This window comes from Macrobrachium rosenbergii, chromosome 32 (assembly GCF_040412425.1).
Source record: "Macrobrachium rosenbergii isolate ZJJX-2024 chromosome 32, ASM4041242v1, whole genome shotgun sequence".
In the NCBI taxonomy this organism is placed as follows: Eukaryota; Metazoa; Arthropoda; class Malacostraca; order Decapoda; family Palaemonidae; genus Macrobrachium; species Macrobrachium rosenbergii.
This window is the reverse complement of record NC_089772.1, coordinates 13,257,270-13,276,077: the sequence shown is the minus strand read 5'-3', so window position 1 is coordinate 13,276,077 and position 18,808 is coordinate 13,257,270. Positions and strand designations below refer to the sequence as shown.

At 36.4% G+C, this 18,808-nt stretch overlaps 1 protein-coding gene across 7 annotated transcripts in view; it reads right to left on the bottom strand.

Annotated features, from left to right (window-relative positions):
* Positions 1 to 523: 523 nt before the first annotated feature.
* The window catches only part of LOC136855717 (protein pygopus-like), a 34,687-nt gene continuing 16,402 nt past the window's right edge, over positions 524 to 18,808 (bottom strand). For 2 of the 7 annotated variants that reach the window (XM_067133041.1, XM_067133043.1), the window contains 3 exons: positions 14,580 to 14,645; positions 7,835 to 7,980; positions 524 to 5,954 (listed from right to left, as the gene is read on the bottom strand). In XM_067133041.1, coding sequence (XP_066989142.1) covers positions 5,834 to 5,954; positions 7,835 to 7,980; positions 14,580 to 14,645 — 333 coding nt within the window. In that variant the 3' untranslated portion in view covers positions 524 to 5,833. The remainder of the gene's footprint in view (positions 5,955 to 7,834; positions 7,981 to 14,579; positions 14,646 to 18,808) is intronic. The other 5 variants (XM_067133044.1, XM_067133046.1, XM_067133045.1 and 2 more) reach the window with 3 other exon arrangements.

Here is an 18,808-nt window from a genome sequence, read left to right as displayed (position 1 = left end):
TTATCCTCACTTGATATAGTAGTATACACAACTACAATGACTGATTCTTCTGTGTATTTGGCAAAATGGAATACAGTAGTTTGTTGCAGATGTTTAATTAAAGGCTTAATAGGATGTTTCACTCATTGACATATATTTCTTAAACACGTGCTATAAATGAGTGCATCAATGTGGTTTAGTTTTCATGTTTGGAGAAAAATCACTATACATCTTATTGGTAGACATGTTGAATATACATAATTTCAGTTCCTAAATGACTGCACTCCCTTTATGTAAGTAGTGTATGTTGACCTAATCAGAACTTCAAAATTAAAATCTCAACTCTGAAAAAGCACTCAATGAATTCATCTAAAAAAATATTGATAAGAAATACAAATTTATCAACTCTATTGACAGTATAAAAGAACCTTATTTATCTTTAATGAAGCACCTGGTAAGTCACAAAATATTTTTTGCAGCTCATTTTATATTATATATTTACTTTGAAAACACTCCAACAAAATTAGGCCAAGAATACTACTTGTGTATGTCCCTGTAATTTTTATTTAGTAATAATATATAGCATAACAATTACAGTGCTAAGCTACCTATGGCTTGGTGGTTACACCTGTCCCAATTCTGAATTTCATCAACACCGTAATCTAATCAGATCAACGAGGGTGGATTCTTAATTCTCACAAAACTAGCCGGAACGATTTGTTCGAGCTTAACCTATGAAGAATATGATCACTAAACAGTACTCTGAAAACTGGGACTTCGTCTCACGTCGTGACAGCTGAAAGAGGCATCTGTCAAGGCAGAGTTTGTACTTTGCATGAACACAGCCATATAAACTTTCAAGTACTGTACCTTAGTTACCGAGATTTTATAAATCGTTTACTCAAGATATTCATTTCAAATATTCCAACCCTATTGCTGAACACTTCACCTAATTGGTTTTGTCCTTAGAATTTATAGAGATTAAAAAGAAATGAGTTACAGTAAATTAAAATAATTTCTTCTGGTGTTTAAAATTTCATCTAACTTAGTCCTTAATCACTAAGGGGCGTTTCCAGCTTAAAGACTGTATTTCTGTTTGAACGTTTATCTTAAAATTTCATTAACAACGTAATGAAAATAGAAAAAATATCCAAAAAGGACGAACACTAAAACTAACCTTTGAAAATAGATTACAGGACATTTTTTTTCTTTTCTGACATACTGAATCATAAGAAAGAAATGTTTTTAACTTGGTTTGGGAGGTTGAATGCCACCCGAGTGGACGTTCTCATCACTATAAAGTAGTTAAAATCGTAAAAAATACCCATTGCAGAACTCACATTTCAAAAGATTTACGAACAATTTATCAGGAAGTGGACTGCAATTGAACAATTCAGCAACAAATGTTGTGCCAAACTTATAACGTGACTTAAAAAACCCTTCAGTACTTTATTATCCACCATTGCATTATATAATAACATGAAAAGAACACTCGTTAACAGAATTTAATAGCAATCTGCACAAAAAAACAGTCAGAATAAATTTCTAAAGACATCTGGTAAGAAACAATAATTTGTTCAACCATGAAATCCCAAATAAAATATCCGCTGCAGTACTCACGATAAAAAAAAATTTGTAATGCCCAGTAAACTCCAGCATGTAAAAATTCACTTCACCTGCCTACCTAGGGGTGAGTACTGCCTGTAAAGCATTGTTAACGCTTCGGCATTTGTGCATACATGTATGATAGAATATAGAAAAACAAACGTTACTTTCTGTTGGCACTAACTACAATTCACAGTATGATACACACAGAATTCTGCCGTGTTCCAATTCATGTTCATGACTGAGTTGCACAAGTCACAAAAAACACCAGCTCTGCAACTAGGAGTGATGTCTCACTATTACAAGATACTTAAATTACAGGAAACTTTTAGCCCTGATACTTAGGATATAAAAATACAGTACAAGCCTTAATTGCATTCACACTGCCAATGTCAAAATCCTCATTACTTACGTGTGGTCAAAATTTCACGTACCAAATTGTACAATAATGTTTTTTATGGAATTGAAAAAATATAAGGATATAACAAATCCCACGGATTTTTCAAAAACGAGGGAAGCTCCAGTCCTTAAAAACCTGATAGATGATTGATCAGCCCACATGAATGACAAAAATAAGCACAGAATGAGCAAGGAACTAAAATTCAAGAAACACATCAGACACTGATCAGAAGTACTTTTGACATTCCATGATACGACGTCAGTTTTTTATGCCATGACCACAAGTAAATAAAATATGTTTGCCAAAATAATGCTTTTCTGAAATAATTCTCAGCTTCACAAAACAATTAAGCTTTCAAGGATGATTATGTTTAAAATTTCCTCAATTACAACACAAATTCCAGTTACCTGGATTATGAGCCTTTAAAATTGATGTGGGCTGTTGATGAGGAACAAATTAACAGTTTCAATTGTAAACTCAATGCAAAGATAGCAGACAGGAGAATGAAAAAATAACATCCCTGTTACTGTAAAACCACAGTGGCTTATTAGCAGCATTATGAACGATGACACTCAGAAGTTATGGAAGGGTATAATACTTCTTCTAACCTATACATACTGGCGTATTTCTACTTAAATATTCATGCTTTTTAATTCTAATTATTTTTCATTTCTTTTCCGATTTCCTATTTTTCACATACAGACATTTTAGGCTTGTTCCATTACCAAGATTACTCATTCGAATAACGACAATATTCATATCAATGTGATAACCAACATCTCCATCATCAGAAAAAGGTCATATTAAAATGTATGAATCAATTGCATTACTGTATACATGACTCCTTACAAAATGCATAATTCAGATTTTGAAGTTTATTTTTATCATCTTTTTATTAGTTCAATTTCCTGTTGTGTGACTTCCAAAAGGTTTGGGACTGTATCATCCTGGGTTTAACCACAAACTTTCATTGTGTGTGTACCAAATAGCATGCCCTTCTTGGAAATGTACTAAAAAAGAAATAAATCTTGATCGTATGTATCTCTACGTTGTGATACGAGATATAGAATATAGTGTCCTATATTTTCAGCAACAATGCATTCATTGATATGTGCTGTTGAAGTACTACACACTTCCCTACAGAGGTGGTAATCCTTCCAACTTGATACATATTAATCGTCTAGATTTTTCCTATCAGACCTCGGATGTAAATCTGACACTACGTCTACATAGCTTTCTTGATCTCTTGCTATAAAGAGAAACCTGATCATCTTCAGCAGCACCTACTCAATTTCCTCAGGCACTGCAATAGCTTTCAATTTCAAATCCTCAGTGATGCAGATGGCTACAGTGGACCTAAGAAGATCAAAAAAGGTTTTACTGCCATCGCCCTCAGCTGCTTACTATACTTCTGACAACATTCAGGATGGCATGGTCTTGAAAGTTTCTCTCTTGCCTTACTGTATATCATATAGTCCTTTATCAATACCTGCGGTTTCCTTAGGATGACTTCTTTGCTGCTGATGTTAGAAAAGCCTTAGAGATCCAATCCACTGTGTTTTCTATTCATAATAATTTCCTGGTTTGGTTGCCTTCAGACACAAAAAAGGAAGGAAAAGGGAGATTCACCCTTTACCATTTCCTCTTATCTTAGATACTTATCTTTCATCCTATCAATCTGGGATTAAGTCTCCACTGACTGTTCATAGCGCACATTATTGCACTCCATCCTTCCAGCTAATGAGTGGAATCACTTACAGCCTCTATAATAACCCACAGTATTGTCATTCTCAATGCAAAAAGGAGTGCAAGAGGACTTCAACCTCTCTTCAAGATTGGCAACCATATTCTTTTCAAGTCTTCTTAGCCTGGACCTGGTGAAGGCTGAAGAAATCATCACCTAACAACAGTATCATGTTCTACAAGACTTGACCTGCCCACTGAATGGCACATTTCTTGGACTGTTTAGGCCATGATCCTTCTGACCACTACTGCAAATAGCTGTCACTCTACCAAGTGTATGACCTCTCATTCGACTGGCAATACAAGTGAGTTCCACTTAACTAAGACCACTCCTACCTCCTTGACTGTAATTTTGATAACTTCCGTGTGAAGTGTTGACAGGCAGAGTGGAATCCTCTGAAAATGAATCTCCCCCAACGGGTACCTCCATACCATGGTGTTTCAGAACCCAATCTACACTCATTGCTCCATGAACTAGGACCAGCTTTACCTGACTTACAGCAAAATACATCAAATTCTATAACACTCAACTTTGGTGACAGCAGTTACTAAATTCTCACAAGTGATATAAAAAATAGCATTAAAGATGAAATGAAAGTAAAGTAGTTTCAAGGGCACTTTCACACACACCTGCTTCAAAAGCAACTGAATTAAGAAATGAAAATTTTGGTACAGGGAAAATGGAGGACTACACTTGGCGGAGAGTAGTTTCATAGATTTTAATAAACGCTCATTAGCTCCGAGCTCTTTAAGCACTCAAGTTTGTCAGTTATTAACAAGACGTTAAGCTCAAATAAAAATTTCAAGTTTGCAATTCATATTGACAGACATTAGCTACTATTTAGTTTAGTAACCATGCCACAAGTACAGAAGGACAACAGAAATGTCATAAAATCTAGTGACAGCAAACATAAAACAATTTTTCACATCAGTCAAGTTACCTAATTCATGGGGTTGTGGTTCACAAACTAATATTCAAGGATACCTGACACTTCCCAGCAACAAAAATTGAAAATAATACACAATTGTCTGTACTTCTCTGAGTTTACATAACACACCTGCTGTGGTTTGTTTCCAATTAGCGTTTAATGAAATAAACAAACCAAAATCCTCCCAAAAGAAACTTTCGCATCAGGACTAAATGAATGAGGAATTCTTCCACAGACCCTTTTGTTCGTCAACACTGAATGAATGAGAATTCTTTTACCAAAACTTTAAGAACATTCATACTAGCTCTCATGAGCCTTTCACACCGTCATACTTAGTGTGCACAAGACACAACAGAACACCAGAAAAAGGATCCTTATCATTCAAGATTTCCAACTACGGTAGCCTATTACTCTGATAAAATAAAGGTCACTTATGAAGCTATTTTTTACAATCAAAAAATCAAATTTTTCCTTTACAAACATATTTACACCTTAAAAAGTTGAGCTAAAATGTTTATACGATAAAAGAGTTCTTAATTTCTCGAGATACATGTCTATTGCACATTCACTTATCTACATTAAAATCAGTAACCTAAGGTGCCATAACAACTTTCAAAACCTGTTTCCATTATTCACCGACTCACTCAAAAAAAAATACAAGAAATACACTAGTAAAAGTCAAAGTAGCATAACCTGCTGTCCATATTACGCACTAAATTATTTTGAACTTAACATGGCATATGCAAAAAGATCAGCAAAGATGAGCACATTATTACGGAAGACAATAACAGCAGTCTGAATTAACCTGGTGATTTGGGTAGTTTAGCTACACTGAAATATCCTCGAATTAATTTACAGCTCAAGAACCAATAGGAAATTAAAAAAACAAAAGCCATGACCTGAGTAGCCAACATCACCAGCATCAAACCTACCTCCTTTCAAAATGGGAAAAACTGCATATAGGAATGGCTAAACTTTTAAAGCCGCATACGTTAACATTGCCTTCGGTATGTTGCATATGGAAAATAATCCATATACACTACAGATACGCGTGTATGAACATATACTGAGTATATATACTCATACACGGCACTGTATCCATACGTATATACATTCACAGAAACAATACGCAGGAAGTTCATCATGGCTGATCTTTTTACATATCCATAGCTCTCCCTCATGGTTTGAACTTCACAAGTGGGATATTTTTTGAATTGAGGCACTTGTCACACACCCACTCAGCATAAACTTCCCCGGTCAGAAGATGATATGCGCCCTCTGTTAATCCAGTACATACTCTGAAAAAATCGTACACCACGGTTACTAGATTGCTGTGAAAGTCAGAACATGTGAAAACATTTAACTCCATTAAACAAAACTGGTCCCCTAAATATTTTTCCTTTGAAGAAAAGGGGATGAAACTCATCATTGCAAATAAATTTAAGGTCAACAAAAACAAAAGCTTTATGTCAGACTCACACACTAGCATTTTGCAAAGGATACAAATTGCTGAATTACATAAACTTTTTTTCAATACTTCTAAACATATAATCCTTTAACTGATAGTTATAGCAATTACTAAAGTATCCAAATTGATGTAACTGTTAATTACTGCTACTTGCATTGTATCACAGGCATAAAAATGGTATTCTTTTTCAGCAGGGGGTCCCTTCTCAATCACCAGGAAACTCGTCATTTCTGAATCATATGAAATATAACTGATGTCAGGCAGGATCCTTTTTGTATAGTAACATTTGTTAATAATACCTCATAACTTCTTACATTTCCAAACTCTTAAAGGTTAGAGATGAATGCCTAACCAAATGATAAAATGCTATAACAAACGTAAGAAGCAAATCACTTAATATGATACTGGAGAAGTGAATATACCTAATTTTACATAATTTCAATATTACTTTATGAAGAGTAATCTTAATACTATTATTATTTTTATAATTACTATTATTATTATTATTATTATTATTAAATAGTTTACCCAGACTACTAAAATCATCACTAAAATATCTACCCGGTTCCAGGGTTCTGTGACCAGCGTGGTGCATATCAGTTACAACTTCTGAAAAGCATGTACGTACTATGAGCATTTTACCTAAAGTATGGCCCGGCCAACTGACATTTTTATCTCCCGTCTTAGAGTCAAACATGTCATTAAAAAAACTAACAGTACACGCAGTCCCCGCTTACCAGCAGCATCGGTTAACGGCACTTGGCTAGCGAAGTCATTAACCAGATTTTCAGTGCCGATCTCTGGTTAACAAAGCTGTTAAGTGGGGATTTCATGTCCAATCTCTGATTAACAGCGTTGTTAAGTGAGGATTTCGATGCCGATCTCAGGTTAATGGCGCCATTCAGCGAGGTTTTTGGCGCTGTCATCGCCGATGTTCAGTTAGCGGTGCTCGGCCGGGAACGGAAACCCCACCGTTAACCGGGGACTGCCTGTATACTGTATTAGATCACATGGACAAGGAGACAAACAAGTCAGCAAAAAACAGTGTTGCCACACATCAGCTCCATGGCATCACATGTCAAGCTGTCACCAGAACCTGTCACTTAACATAATGCTTTTCCATTTCTTTTCATTCTGAGTACTGGCTACATTACTATCAATGATCTCTGCATAAGCCACTCATGATCACACGAAAACATATGATGACTGAATCTGGTGGACGATGTTTTTGTTACTGAAAAATTCTATACTTGACAAAATCAATTCATGCAATGGATGGCAGAATGCCATAACCTCTAATGAAAAGATGAACTGTACGTATACACCTACATGGGAACTCTACATGTTCTGAAGCTTTACAAGCTTTGCTGTCAATTCTTCTTAAATTCTTTCATCATTCAATAGGAGGAACTGGGACATAATCTGAAATATTTTCTTTTTGCTAAATTGGAATTTTGAAGGTACTGACTTTATTAGAGAGCAATTACCTAGCGTAAGAAAAATATATTTTAATATAATATGAAGAAGACAACTTTAATGTTACTTTTCAAACGAAGGTCACAACTTGGCTTGTAAAAATAATAATAATAATAATAATAATAATAATTAGGGGCTGTTCAATTTGCAGAATTTAAAACTACTGTATAATCTACATTATGTCACCCTCCTTAATAACAAAGTAATGAACAGAGTATCGAACTCTAGGCTTACCTGTGGAACCAAAAGTTACAACCCGATTCACAAAGTATGGCCTGATCATTGTCATGAACTTCCTTATGACAGATTCCACACGGGTAGATTGGTGGTGCATTTGGGTTTTGTGGGTTGAAGACCATCGGCTGGTCGGGCGGGTAAACCTAAAATTATTGTTTTGCATCAGGATGTTAAAAGCGGAGAACTGGCCCCAGCAGTAAAATTCTAAAGGAAATTAAATATAGGGTCCCACTCCGCATGTTTACTGTGACTGCAACATAAATAGAACTGTAATCATAGGAATGTGGACCTTGGAATGATAATATTTTAGATATAAGATGACCGTGCCAACTGTGTTTCAGATTTACAACAGATAGAAATAAAACCTGTAAATAACTGATAATTAATATCCACTACACAATATATAAATACTGTACATACTAAAGAAACACGAAAACCTTAAAACCAGGGCTCAGAAAAAGAATATATTTCTAAAAAACAATTCAGATATAATTAATATAACATATGCAAAATTCAGACAAATTTTTTAATAATAAAAATGACATGAAAACAATGAAACTGGTATATCACAAGTGTAAAAAGAGATATGATGCATTTTCTCATGTTTGTTTCATCCAAATGATGAAGAATCAGCAATTTTTTTTAGAGTTTTTTTTGCTGCATGATTACATAACATTCAGTAAAATCCATGTTTCATTTTAACATGCACATTAGACAGAAATCAACAAACCCTTTTAACCAAAATGGTGTTAGTAAGAAAGAGGATGAAACGGATGTCAACATGGCCGGCAGAAGAATGGAGATGGTTAACTCATGAAGGCATTTATGAACAAATGTCACAGGTGTTAACAAGACAAAAGAAACAGTAAGTCACATGCTAGGTGAAGCTAGGAAGGTAGAGGAGCAGGATCTCAGAAAGTATAAAAAAAATATGGGTCTCTCTGAAGGCAAAAGATGGATGTAGTGCGATGTTGAATAAAAACGAGAGAAGATGGGAAGAAACCAGCGAGATTAACTCTCTGTAAGGTATAAGCAAAATAAAAAGGACTGAAAGGGTAAGAAATATAATCAAAGGTGGCATAATGACAAAAAGGACTAGTGTTCACGGGTTATTAGGTAATTTTAATTTGAAGTGAAGAGAGGATAATAGGTTGGTGAAAAATGTTTATAATTTGGTAACTTTTGGGTAGAAGAGATAAGGGATACCAAGTGTTTGGATGGAGTGGAAGGACTTGGAACAAGGACCTTTATCCAAAAAGTGTGAGAGCAAGCAAAGGTCAAGGAAGCGAGTCGTATAGTGAGAAAGAGGCTCACACGACACTAATGAGCCTTCTGTGTACGTATACAATGCAGCCGATGATGAAGTTTAACCCATAAAACTGTCTCCAATCACGTTTAAAAGCAATCAACGAGGTCACTCGACTGTTCTTTAAATGGAGCAACTCATTTACTGAAACTGTTGAAGACTGTGGCGAATACTCCATCACATGATTGGCAAAATTGGGTCTGGTCAATGTCTGGTTAGGTGACCACCAAGAATTACCAAACATCCTTGGGGTAGCACCCTGATCTCAAAAACCATTGGCTTGGGAAAAGGAAGGCAACAGCTACTGCAGCTGGCGTATAAGGCGACTCGGCGTATAAGACGACCCCCTATTTTTCATGTAAAAATATACTTTTGCATTCTCCCAGGAAAAATATACAGTAAACATCACGACAAAGCTCAATGCCTGTGATGTCACTATCGGTGGAGTAATATCCGTTGGAAGCAGATCTGCATATTAATAACAGGACCTCATTTAAACTGGATGGTATCTCGTGGAGATATTCATTCAGGAAAATTTACAAAGCTTCCCAAGACAATGAGGACTGTTACTCCTGGAAAGCTTATAACTTTTCCTGAATAAATATCTCTGCTAGATACTATCCAGTTTAGATGAGTTCCTGTTATTAATTGTATTATTACACAGAATAATTGTGTAAGTGATAAAGTTTATATATATATATATATAAATATATATATATATATTGTTCATTTGAGAAATGAGAGATAACAAATGATGAAATGATGAAAAAATGAAGATAGAGATGGCTTGAACAAGCCCATCACACAACCCTACAAAAGAATAGTATGTGTTAGTGTCAGCTGGGCTCCTGTGTGTATCAGAAAAGTTGGATCACCCAGACCTACTTGGATAAGGGATAGGGAGGGTGGAGATGTGTGGAGCTTTGTGGAAAATGAAGCAGAGCAAAGATATTAATGACACAATTTCACACAGGCTGTGACCGAACACAACCAACTACCACGTACATAATTTACTATTGAAGGGTTTTACCAGATTGTGCCTATTTTTATATATACATATATATAATTCACCTTAGAATGGGGTGGCCTCTTGAGATGAGCCTGCCGGCTCTATGCTCAGCAGCAACCCACCACAATCTGCTAGATCTACAGTACTGATCGACTGCTTAAATGAACAGACATACAATAAATTTGACTGAATTAAGAGTGAAAGCCACAGGAGGAAATTAATGTATGCCAGAAAGGGAAACATACTTTAATCTTATCATCATCATACGTCTTGTTCAATTTATCACTTGTATAACCGACCCATTTTGCCACAGTAGTTTACGTACAGAAATACAGTACTGTAATCCCATGAAGCAGAGGCCTTTCAAATTGTACAGGAGGGAGGATAAAAACCACCCAGAATGGAGAGATGAAAAGTTTATAATTTTATTGCAGTGCATATCTTTTGATCATTTTATCGTAAAGGAAATCAATAATCACCATTTAATAAACTTGTTGTTAGCCCTGTGGAATGGCAATAAAAGTTCAACACTACATGCATTCACTGCCTGCACAGGAAAACCACAGAAACTTGCCAATGTACTTCTCAACATTCAATCAATAAAGCAAAGGAACACTGCATGCACAACCAACAACAAGAAACTTGATATGATTAATTAATAAAGTCATACTCATCCCACTTACTTCTAATATGAAGTAAACAAGACATAAAAGAAAGCATTTCAAAATGTTGTTTAATAGATACAACCCTCTCACTTGTGCTTATTGCAAACCTGTACCGCTGGATAAATATACAAAAGAACTACTGTACTTTGTAACTGTTAAAGTAAAACAGTTGTTACATACATGAGACCCCACTCACTACGGAGAGTCTCTGTCACCTGCTACAATCATTTACTGCCTCTACCTGTCATACAGAGATGCATGACAGCTAAAGGGAATGAGATGAAGGCAGCCCAAGTATAGTATAATAACCTTGTTCTAAATTATTCTAATTTTGAATAAATCCATACAAATTCTTTTCCACTGCTTTCAAGTGAAAGAAAATATCTAGTGAAAGGAGGCAATAAATACCACCTAAATATCATACTGAACTGTAGCTGCTGCAATCATTCGCTAAAATTAAACGATTCCAAGGCTGAAGATTGGAAACCGTTGCGAATACCGTTGAGATACCTTAGATACTTGTATATTAATCTGATCAGTACTAAAAGTAAGGTCCTTGGAGTGAAATATCCTTCTTTAATCAATCTTTCATTGGTACCACTGTTTGCAACTTGACTGAATGCAATCCCATTGTAGCTGCTGATAATACCAAGCTTATGCCAACCTCTGAAGTTCTTATGGGTCAACAGCAAACATTGACCATCAAATACTTGTAAAACAGTGAGAAACAGAACCTAAACATTAAGGCTTCTCATAAACAAGCAAAAATAAAAAAACTCAGGATGCATGTATCAACCCAGTGAAAGCATGGCTAACTGGTTAAAATGATTGTGTCTAGAACTGAAGGTATGAGGAGGCTGCCACATTATAAATCAGCTCCACTTCTAAAGTGGTTAAGACCTGGCTGTACCCATCATACACCCCTTGCTCGAAGAAACTCCGACTTCAGGATACATACACGCAGCATATAGGCTCTCCACTGTTAGTGAACGAAGAAAGCAACGCTCCTATCTGGGACCAATAATCAAGGCAGTGGCATCTTCAATAACCAATATGCTTGTATTTCTTCATATCATCCTAGACTGAAACATACTCTATTCAGCATTAAACTACGAAGCTTGAAGAATCCAGTCCTGTCCTAGCATTTCAGCTGAGCCACATCTTTGAAGCATACTCTGTATTGGAGACGAAACTTATACCGATTCTGTATATAAATCATCACTCACCCTTTGCCACTGGCTAGAGTATAATGTAAACTGAATTTTGGCCTAAATTCCATTAATTACAATTTGGGTATAAACTACCTTCAATAGCTTTTCTTTAAGTACTTGACAAGCTGTGGCCACTGATGAAATATTTTGCAGTTTCCAATCCTTCACTGATTTTCTTTGCTTTGCAGATGCCTCATAAACAGTGAGAAATTTCCTTTCTTGCTATTTTGTTTCTATCTTCTCTCATACTCATTTCTTAGATATTATTGGGTTACTAAGATATTCTAAAGTATCTTCCTTGCTGTACAAATTAGCAGGCAGTACCCGGTTATCGGCGATCCGGGTTTTCGGAGCTTGTCTGGCGACGAAAATTGGTCACTTTCGGTGCCAATGTGTGCCGATTTCCGCTTATCGGCACCAATAATCGTGTTTTGGCGCCGATACATACCTAACGGGGGTGCCGAAAAAGAGCCGAAAATCACTGATTTTCGGTTACTGGCGATTTTCGCCTATCGTCACACCGTCGGAACGGAATCCCCGCCGATAACCGGGCACTGCCTGTATTCATTTAATAAATTCGCCATATTTACAGCATTACTAAAAATACTGACATCTTTGTCTTCTCAAAGCCTCATAGTATCTCCTACTCGGTTTTATACAGTTCACATATGGAGGATCCTCCAATTCCAGCATTTCCTGTGCCCAGTACAGCAGCACTTGCACGTTTGGTGCCCTCACTGACCCTATATCAAACTATAACATTTTATCTGCGTCTATCAGCCGAGCAGCAGCTAAGTTCTCCCCAGTTTTTGAGTTTAGGATCATCCACCAATCTTTCTTTGGTGTTCGTACCTGAGCTTGCACTATTTTCAATCTTAGTGATTATTTTTTCTCTCTAAGTACACTGAAAAGAACTTGTGGCATTTGTACTTTACCAGAGATTCATCCAGGTTGTGTTTCACAGGCTGATAGCTATCTTCACCAGCAAAAAGTGGTAACTGAAGTACAGTACAGGTATGTACTTTTGATGAGTGTATAATGTATTATTTAAAAAATAATGACACCTTCCCTTGGGCAACCGAACACAAAAGTAACGAAGTTAACTTATATCCAAAACTATTGACCTTATATTCTATGTGGATCGATAGGTCATGCATTTCCTTATAGTGCGTCACCGACATACAGCAACACCGACTTCCAGCGTCGTTAACGGCATTTTACAGTACCACTGACGGCGCTAACGGCAAGAATACGCATCAAGTTAACGGTGCTTATGGTGCTGTAACTTGATGCAACATCAAGTTATGCATCATAAGTGCTGTTAAAGGTGAAAAACTGACTTACAGCGGATATCAACTTACAGCGCGGCACTGGAACGGATCCGCGCCTCAAGTCGAGGACCTCCTTCTGTGTTTTCCCTCAAAAGACCAGAACAAGTGTTTGTGTTTCATTCTTTCCTTGCACTGTACGTTTAACACACATTTTATCTTAATGGGGTCATTCTATTGGGAACTTTTTCCAACTTCAAGCACCTACTAGCCTCATTAGATATTCAGTAAAGAAAAGGTTTGTGATTTGTGCAAAGAAAAGTCAGTCTGAAAGCTTGCAAACACTAATAGTGGAGTGCTGTCATTTTTTATATGAAGTCTTCATGGGTATGACTTTCAAAGTACTGAAGTATTAGCCAGCAGTAAGGAAATTGTTTATAACTATGAAATACCTGAACTTGTGAAAAATACTAAACAATGAAATGCCTTGCATTTATCTATCTTCTCCTTCAAGGCATATATTAAGTACCAAAAAGATATAGATCTGTTTAGTAATTTGCAAATACAACATAGATTATACATACAGAAGTATGTAAATATATTTATGTTTAAACTCTCATCATTATTATACAACACTTATGCAAGCTTCCAAGAATCTACCCCTTGAATATCATACAAAAAATCTTCAGAGCTTTGCTAACAGACGTGAAAACTGTAATAAACATGGATGGCAGAAATAGAAATCAGAATAGCACCACATGAAAAGCTACTCGTAAACAAACGAATTCCATCTGAACTGGCAGCAGATTAATAACAACTCTCTACAATCTAACTAAGTCTGGGAATGGTCAAATGCAAGCACTGATCATAATACCAATTAATGCTGACTAATATAATTAATATAAGGGTCAGACTATTTGTCAAAAGAAGAAAATTATCGGACATACACAAACAAGCAACATACACTGACAATTTTCTTTTTATCAGTAACGTGATCATCAGAAGACCTGTAAAACGACATTCAAGCGTACCACATACTACATAATGTTGTTCACATGATCATGGGTGGGATGATATGCTATAAAAAAGTATAAAGTAAAAGGGGTTAAGAGTATAATACAACATAATACAAGCAAAATATTTTAGGAGAGACCTACTGACTAAAATGTCATGCCCAACCACGAACAAGTGAACGCATACATTATTCCTTTTAACTAGTTAACTGGGAAAACATTTTTCAAGCTTAGCACGAAAGTGCTCCTCTTTCCTCTTTAGATACTTACGACATCTTGACTGGCTAGATCACTCGCTGCAGAGCTGATCACTAGGTCAGACATTGCCATTGCCACCTATGCAATTTACAAAAATGGGTTGAAATCTGGATTTCAAATGAATGCTACATAAGGATCCTTAAAATGAAGTTTCTAATTCTGATTCCACTACCACATGCAGTTCATTGTGTTAACTCCAGTATATTCATGTGTTTGTGATATAATCTCAATATACAAGAAACAAATTTTCTTCCTCAGACCATTTATAATACCATAACTTATAGAGAATACTTCTACCATATACAATGACAGAATACGTTATCTTAATATTTACATGCATTCTGCAACTGAGAAGTGTAATGGTCAACACAAGAAATTCAGTGAACCATCAAAAAACTTAATAACTAAATACTGTCATCAATATATAAAAGATGAACCTTACCAAGAAAAATAAAAGGCAATAACTTTAGCCAATATTAAATGGAAAGCATGCACTAATGGTAATTACAAAGAGCACCAACCATACAAACAAGTCAAATAAAATAAAACATAGTGTCATCAACAACAATTTTTTTACACCAGATTTTCCAGTGACAGGGTTGGACATGAAATCAATTCTCTATACTTATAACACTTCACATTAAAAACTGTTACATACCACAAAAGTTACTGTGTATGTGTCATATTTTCAAGATAAAATAGTATCTCTACTCAAAATACCCACCTACAACTCAAGGTTAACTCATATGATTATATAATTTTCCCATTTTTACTTTGGTCTCATAAATGTTATTTTTTACGAACATTTACACTAACACTATAATAACACTGTCCACTTACTTAATCTTTCATCAGAACTTTTATTTTCATTTCTACTCTACTCTAGTATTTTTCCACATCTATAATACTTTGACCAATCCCAGTATAATAACAACATACATTGACAACTGATTTACCCAAATTATACAGGCTTCCATTCTTGACATACTACCTCCCAAATCAAAAGGGCACTGGCTGCAGGAACAGTGGTCTATTCGGAATCTGTTCTTGGTCTAGCTTTTCCTGCTTTCAAAGCTTCATGGAATCATTACAATGCTGACTTTATGGGTCTAAGAACTCTTGTAAGAAGGAATTAAGGTTCACAAAATCAATTCCGAAAACCTCAACAAAGATAGCCTGTCTCATTTCCAGTCATTTGAAGATACAGGTAACTTGGCATTGTTGAAAGCTAAATCTAAAGGATTGTAAGTTGATGGTCAATATGCATACAAGAAGCAGTCAGGGACCTGTGATGCTCTTTTAGACTTAACATGCCATTTGCAAGGGAACCTCAATAAGGGTTTTGAGTGCAAAGTAATTCAAATTGATTTTAGTGCTGCTTTTGATTCAGAATCTTGGAGTGGGTAGATATGTTTTAGGACTACTTCAAGATTTCCTTACAGGCAGGCGCAGCAAGTTGCTGTGGATGGAATCTTTAGTGAACCAAGACTGTTATGTCTGGAGTTCAACATGGCAGCATTCTTGGTCCACTGTTATTTTAAACATGATCGTTCAGTATGCCGATGATGCATCGCTTGTGGGGGTAGTGAAATCCCACTTATGAGAACTGAAGCTGCCCTCAGCCTCAGTCGGGAAATGGACCAGATCAGGCAATGGTGCACTTGGTGCGGTATGAGGCTGAACTCCAGTAAAACGAAAATACTACTGATTAGCAGATCTTGTACAGATTTCCCACCCCATCCTCCCCTTCAGGTTGATGGAACTTTGCTAAATGAGTCTCAAGCTTGAACTATTCTAGGTGTAAGTTTTGACTCACATCTAACTTTTGAGAAACATCTAATGTAAGTTTCAGCAAATGCTGCACGAAAGTTAGGAACTGTTTGTGAGGGATGGTCTCTTGTCTGTCACTTTTTCATAAGTTGTATTTCAACAGAGATCTTTCAAATTCAAAATTGATCCCTGATTTCATTTATCTGCGTTGAGCAACCAGATGTGCCTCGCTGTCGAACTTCTCAGTTCCAGAGGACCTTTATTCCTCACGACATTGGACTGTGGAACAGCCTCCCAGAGGATGTCGTGCAGTTGGATCTTGAGAAGTTCAAGTGAAAACGCAATGCATTACTACCCTAATACTATTCTCCTCGCATTTTAATACATTTTTATCTATTTATCTATTTATTAACTTATTTTTCCTTTTTTAATAAGTGGTATCTATTCTTCTGTATTTCCCCTTGCTTCTTCCTAATGCACGCCATATTCTTTGGAAGCCCCTGTGGGTTTGTTCCACATGAATAGCTGCTGTCTCCCCTACCCTCCCAATCCCCTACCCAGGGTGGACAAACAGGTTTGCACCAGGAGGGTGGATGTCTTCCCTATCCTCCCATTCCCCTACCTACCCCACCCTCACCTGGGGCGGACAAACCAGTTTGCGGGGGCTGGGTGGCGGTTTCATGTCTCCCCTACTGTCACCCGGGGGAGGACGAACATGAAAAATCTGGTCGGATTATATTATTATGGACATACTGTATACTTGTATGTACAATATATATATATATACACACACAAGGCCATGTAAATAAATCTGTGGGTGTTCAAGGTTAGTCCCATACCCTTCCCCACCTAACCTCATCAATACCACAAACTGTAAACACTCAATATGGTTATAAACAACAAGCATCACACTTTAAACTGAAAACTTTATGCCAGAGGGAATTATCTATCTTTTTCCCCCCTTATTGTAACAAAATATACTGCAATAATGCTCTGATATAACATCTATAGTGACCGTAAAAATATTTCAAATGCGAATTTGTAAGTGTCGGCAACACACTGCGCTATATATAACTGAAGCCTTGTACTACCTGCCAGCAAGTGAGTGTGTGTACGTACATACCCTATGCACACAACCGCATTTAAATTTTGGGTTGTAAAAATAAAAAATGAGAAAATACAGAGGAAATATAAATGAGGATAGTATAAAATATACACAAATGAAGTGAATGAGTGTGTGTGCTACTGTATACTGTAGACTACAATGTACGATATACCTCAGTTGCTGTTCTCTCTCTCTCTCTCTACCGTAACTCTTCCCCTTTTTATTTTGCTTTGTTACACTACAGTACTGTACATATCCTTTAACAAAACTGGGAGAAATCGTAAGTATAAAAACAAAACTTAACAAAACAAGCTCTAGCAAGTCAGAGCTCTACCTAGCCCTCTTCACTCCTCCAACAATGCATCTAGACCCCGTCCCAGCTCCACCCATCTTCCAAAGCAACCTGTTTTCTGGGTGAGTTCCTCTTTACAGCCTTACTGCCCCTCCTCTCCCATGGGGACCGGCCATCCGACCCACCCCAACCTTGGAAATTTCTCCAGGCCTCCCCAATCCCACAAAAACCTTTGTCAGTTTGTTTAGGAGTATAAGCAGCGTACCAACATTTTCCTCAGGCTGTGCAGCATTGCCAACGATCAATGAGCAGTTTTTTCACTTTTGAAATTTATATATATATTATATATTTGGGCCTTGGTCACTTGTCTGGGCGTGTCAGATAATGTTGAGTGCCTGATAATGAAGACCGAGAAAAATTCTTAATGATTTTTTATTTTGGAGTGGTTTAAGGACAATTCTCTTTTAACAACCTTACACACATAGGAGATATATTTAGAATAGCTCCCAACATTCTCCAAGGTCATCCCAACATTACCCAATGTTAAAATGTTTATAGTTCATTTTTTTAAAGATGACATCATTCGATGTCAAGTGGATATCCAGGGATGGCATTTAAATGATGTCATTATACATCTCCAGCATCTTATAAAAGGGTTAAATGACTAAGACTCAATTATAGATCATAAAAAAGCCAGGGTTTGTTTGTGTGACTGTGAAAGCTAATTTCATCTAAAGAATTCTGAAATCCCTAGTGATATATGAAAATTGTACAGTTTATGCAAAACAGTTTACTTTCAGGATTTTTTTGAACAATGGCTCTCATTTTATGCTACAATCTAACTTTCTTTGATGCTAGGTAAAAATGTGTAGGAAAAATGGTGAATGCACAAAACTTGGCAAAAAAAAATTCATAGGACCTATGGTATCATAATTGCCCCATACATCCAGTGACAAAATTCATTCACCTTTTCCAAAAAAAGCAGTAAAACAAAGTGGACCTCTTGTAGCACCATGAGCACAGTACCATCTATACTGTACTGGTTAAAATCATAAATTTTAATATACTATTCTT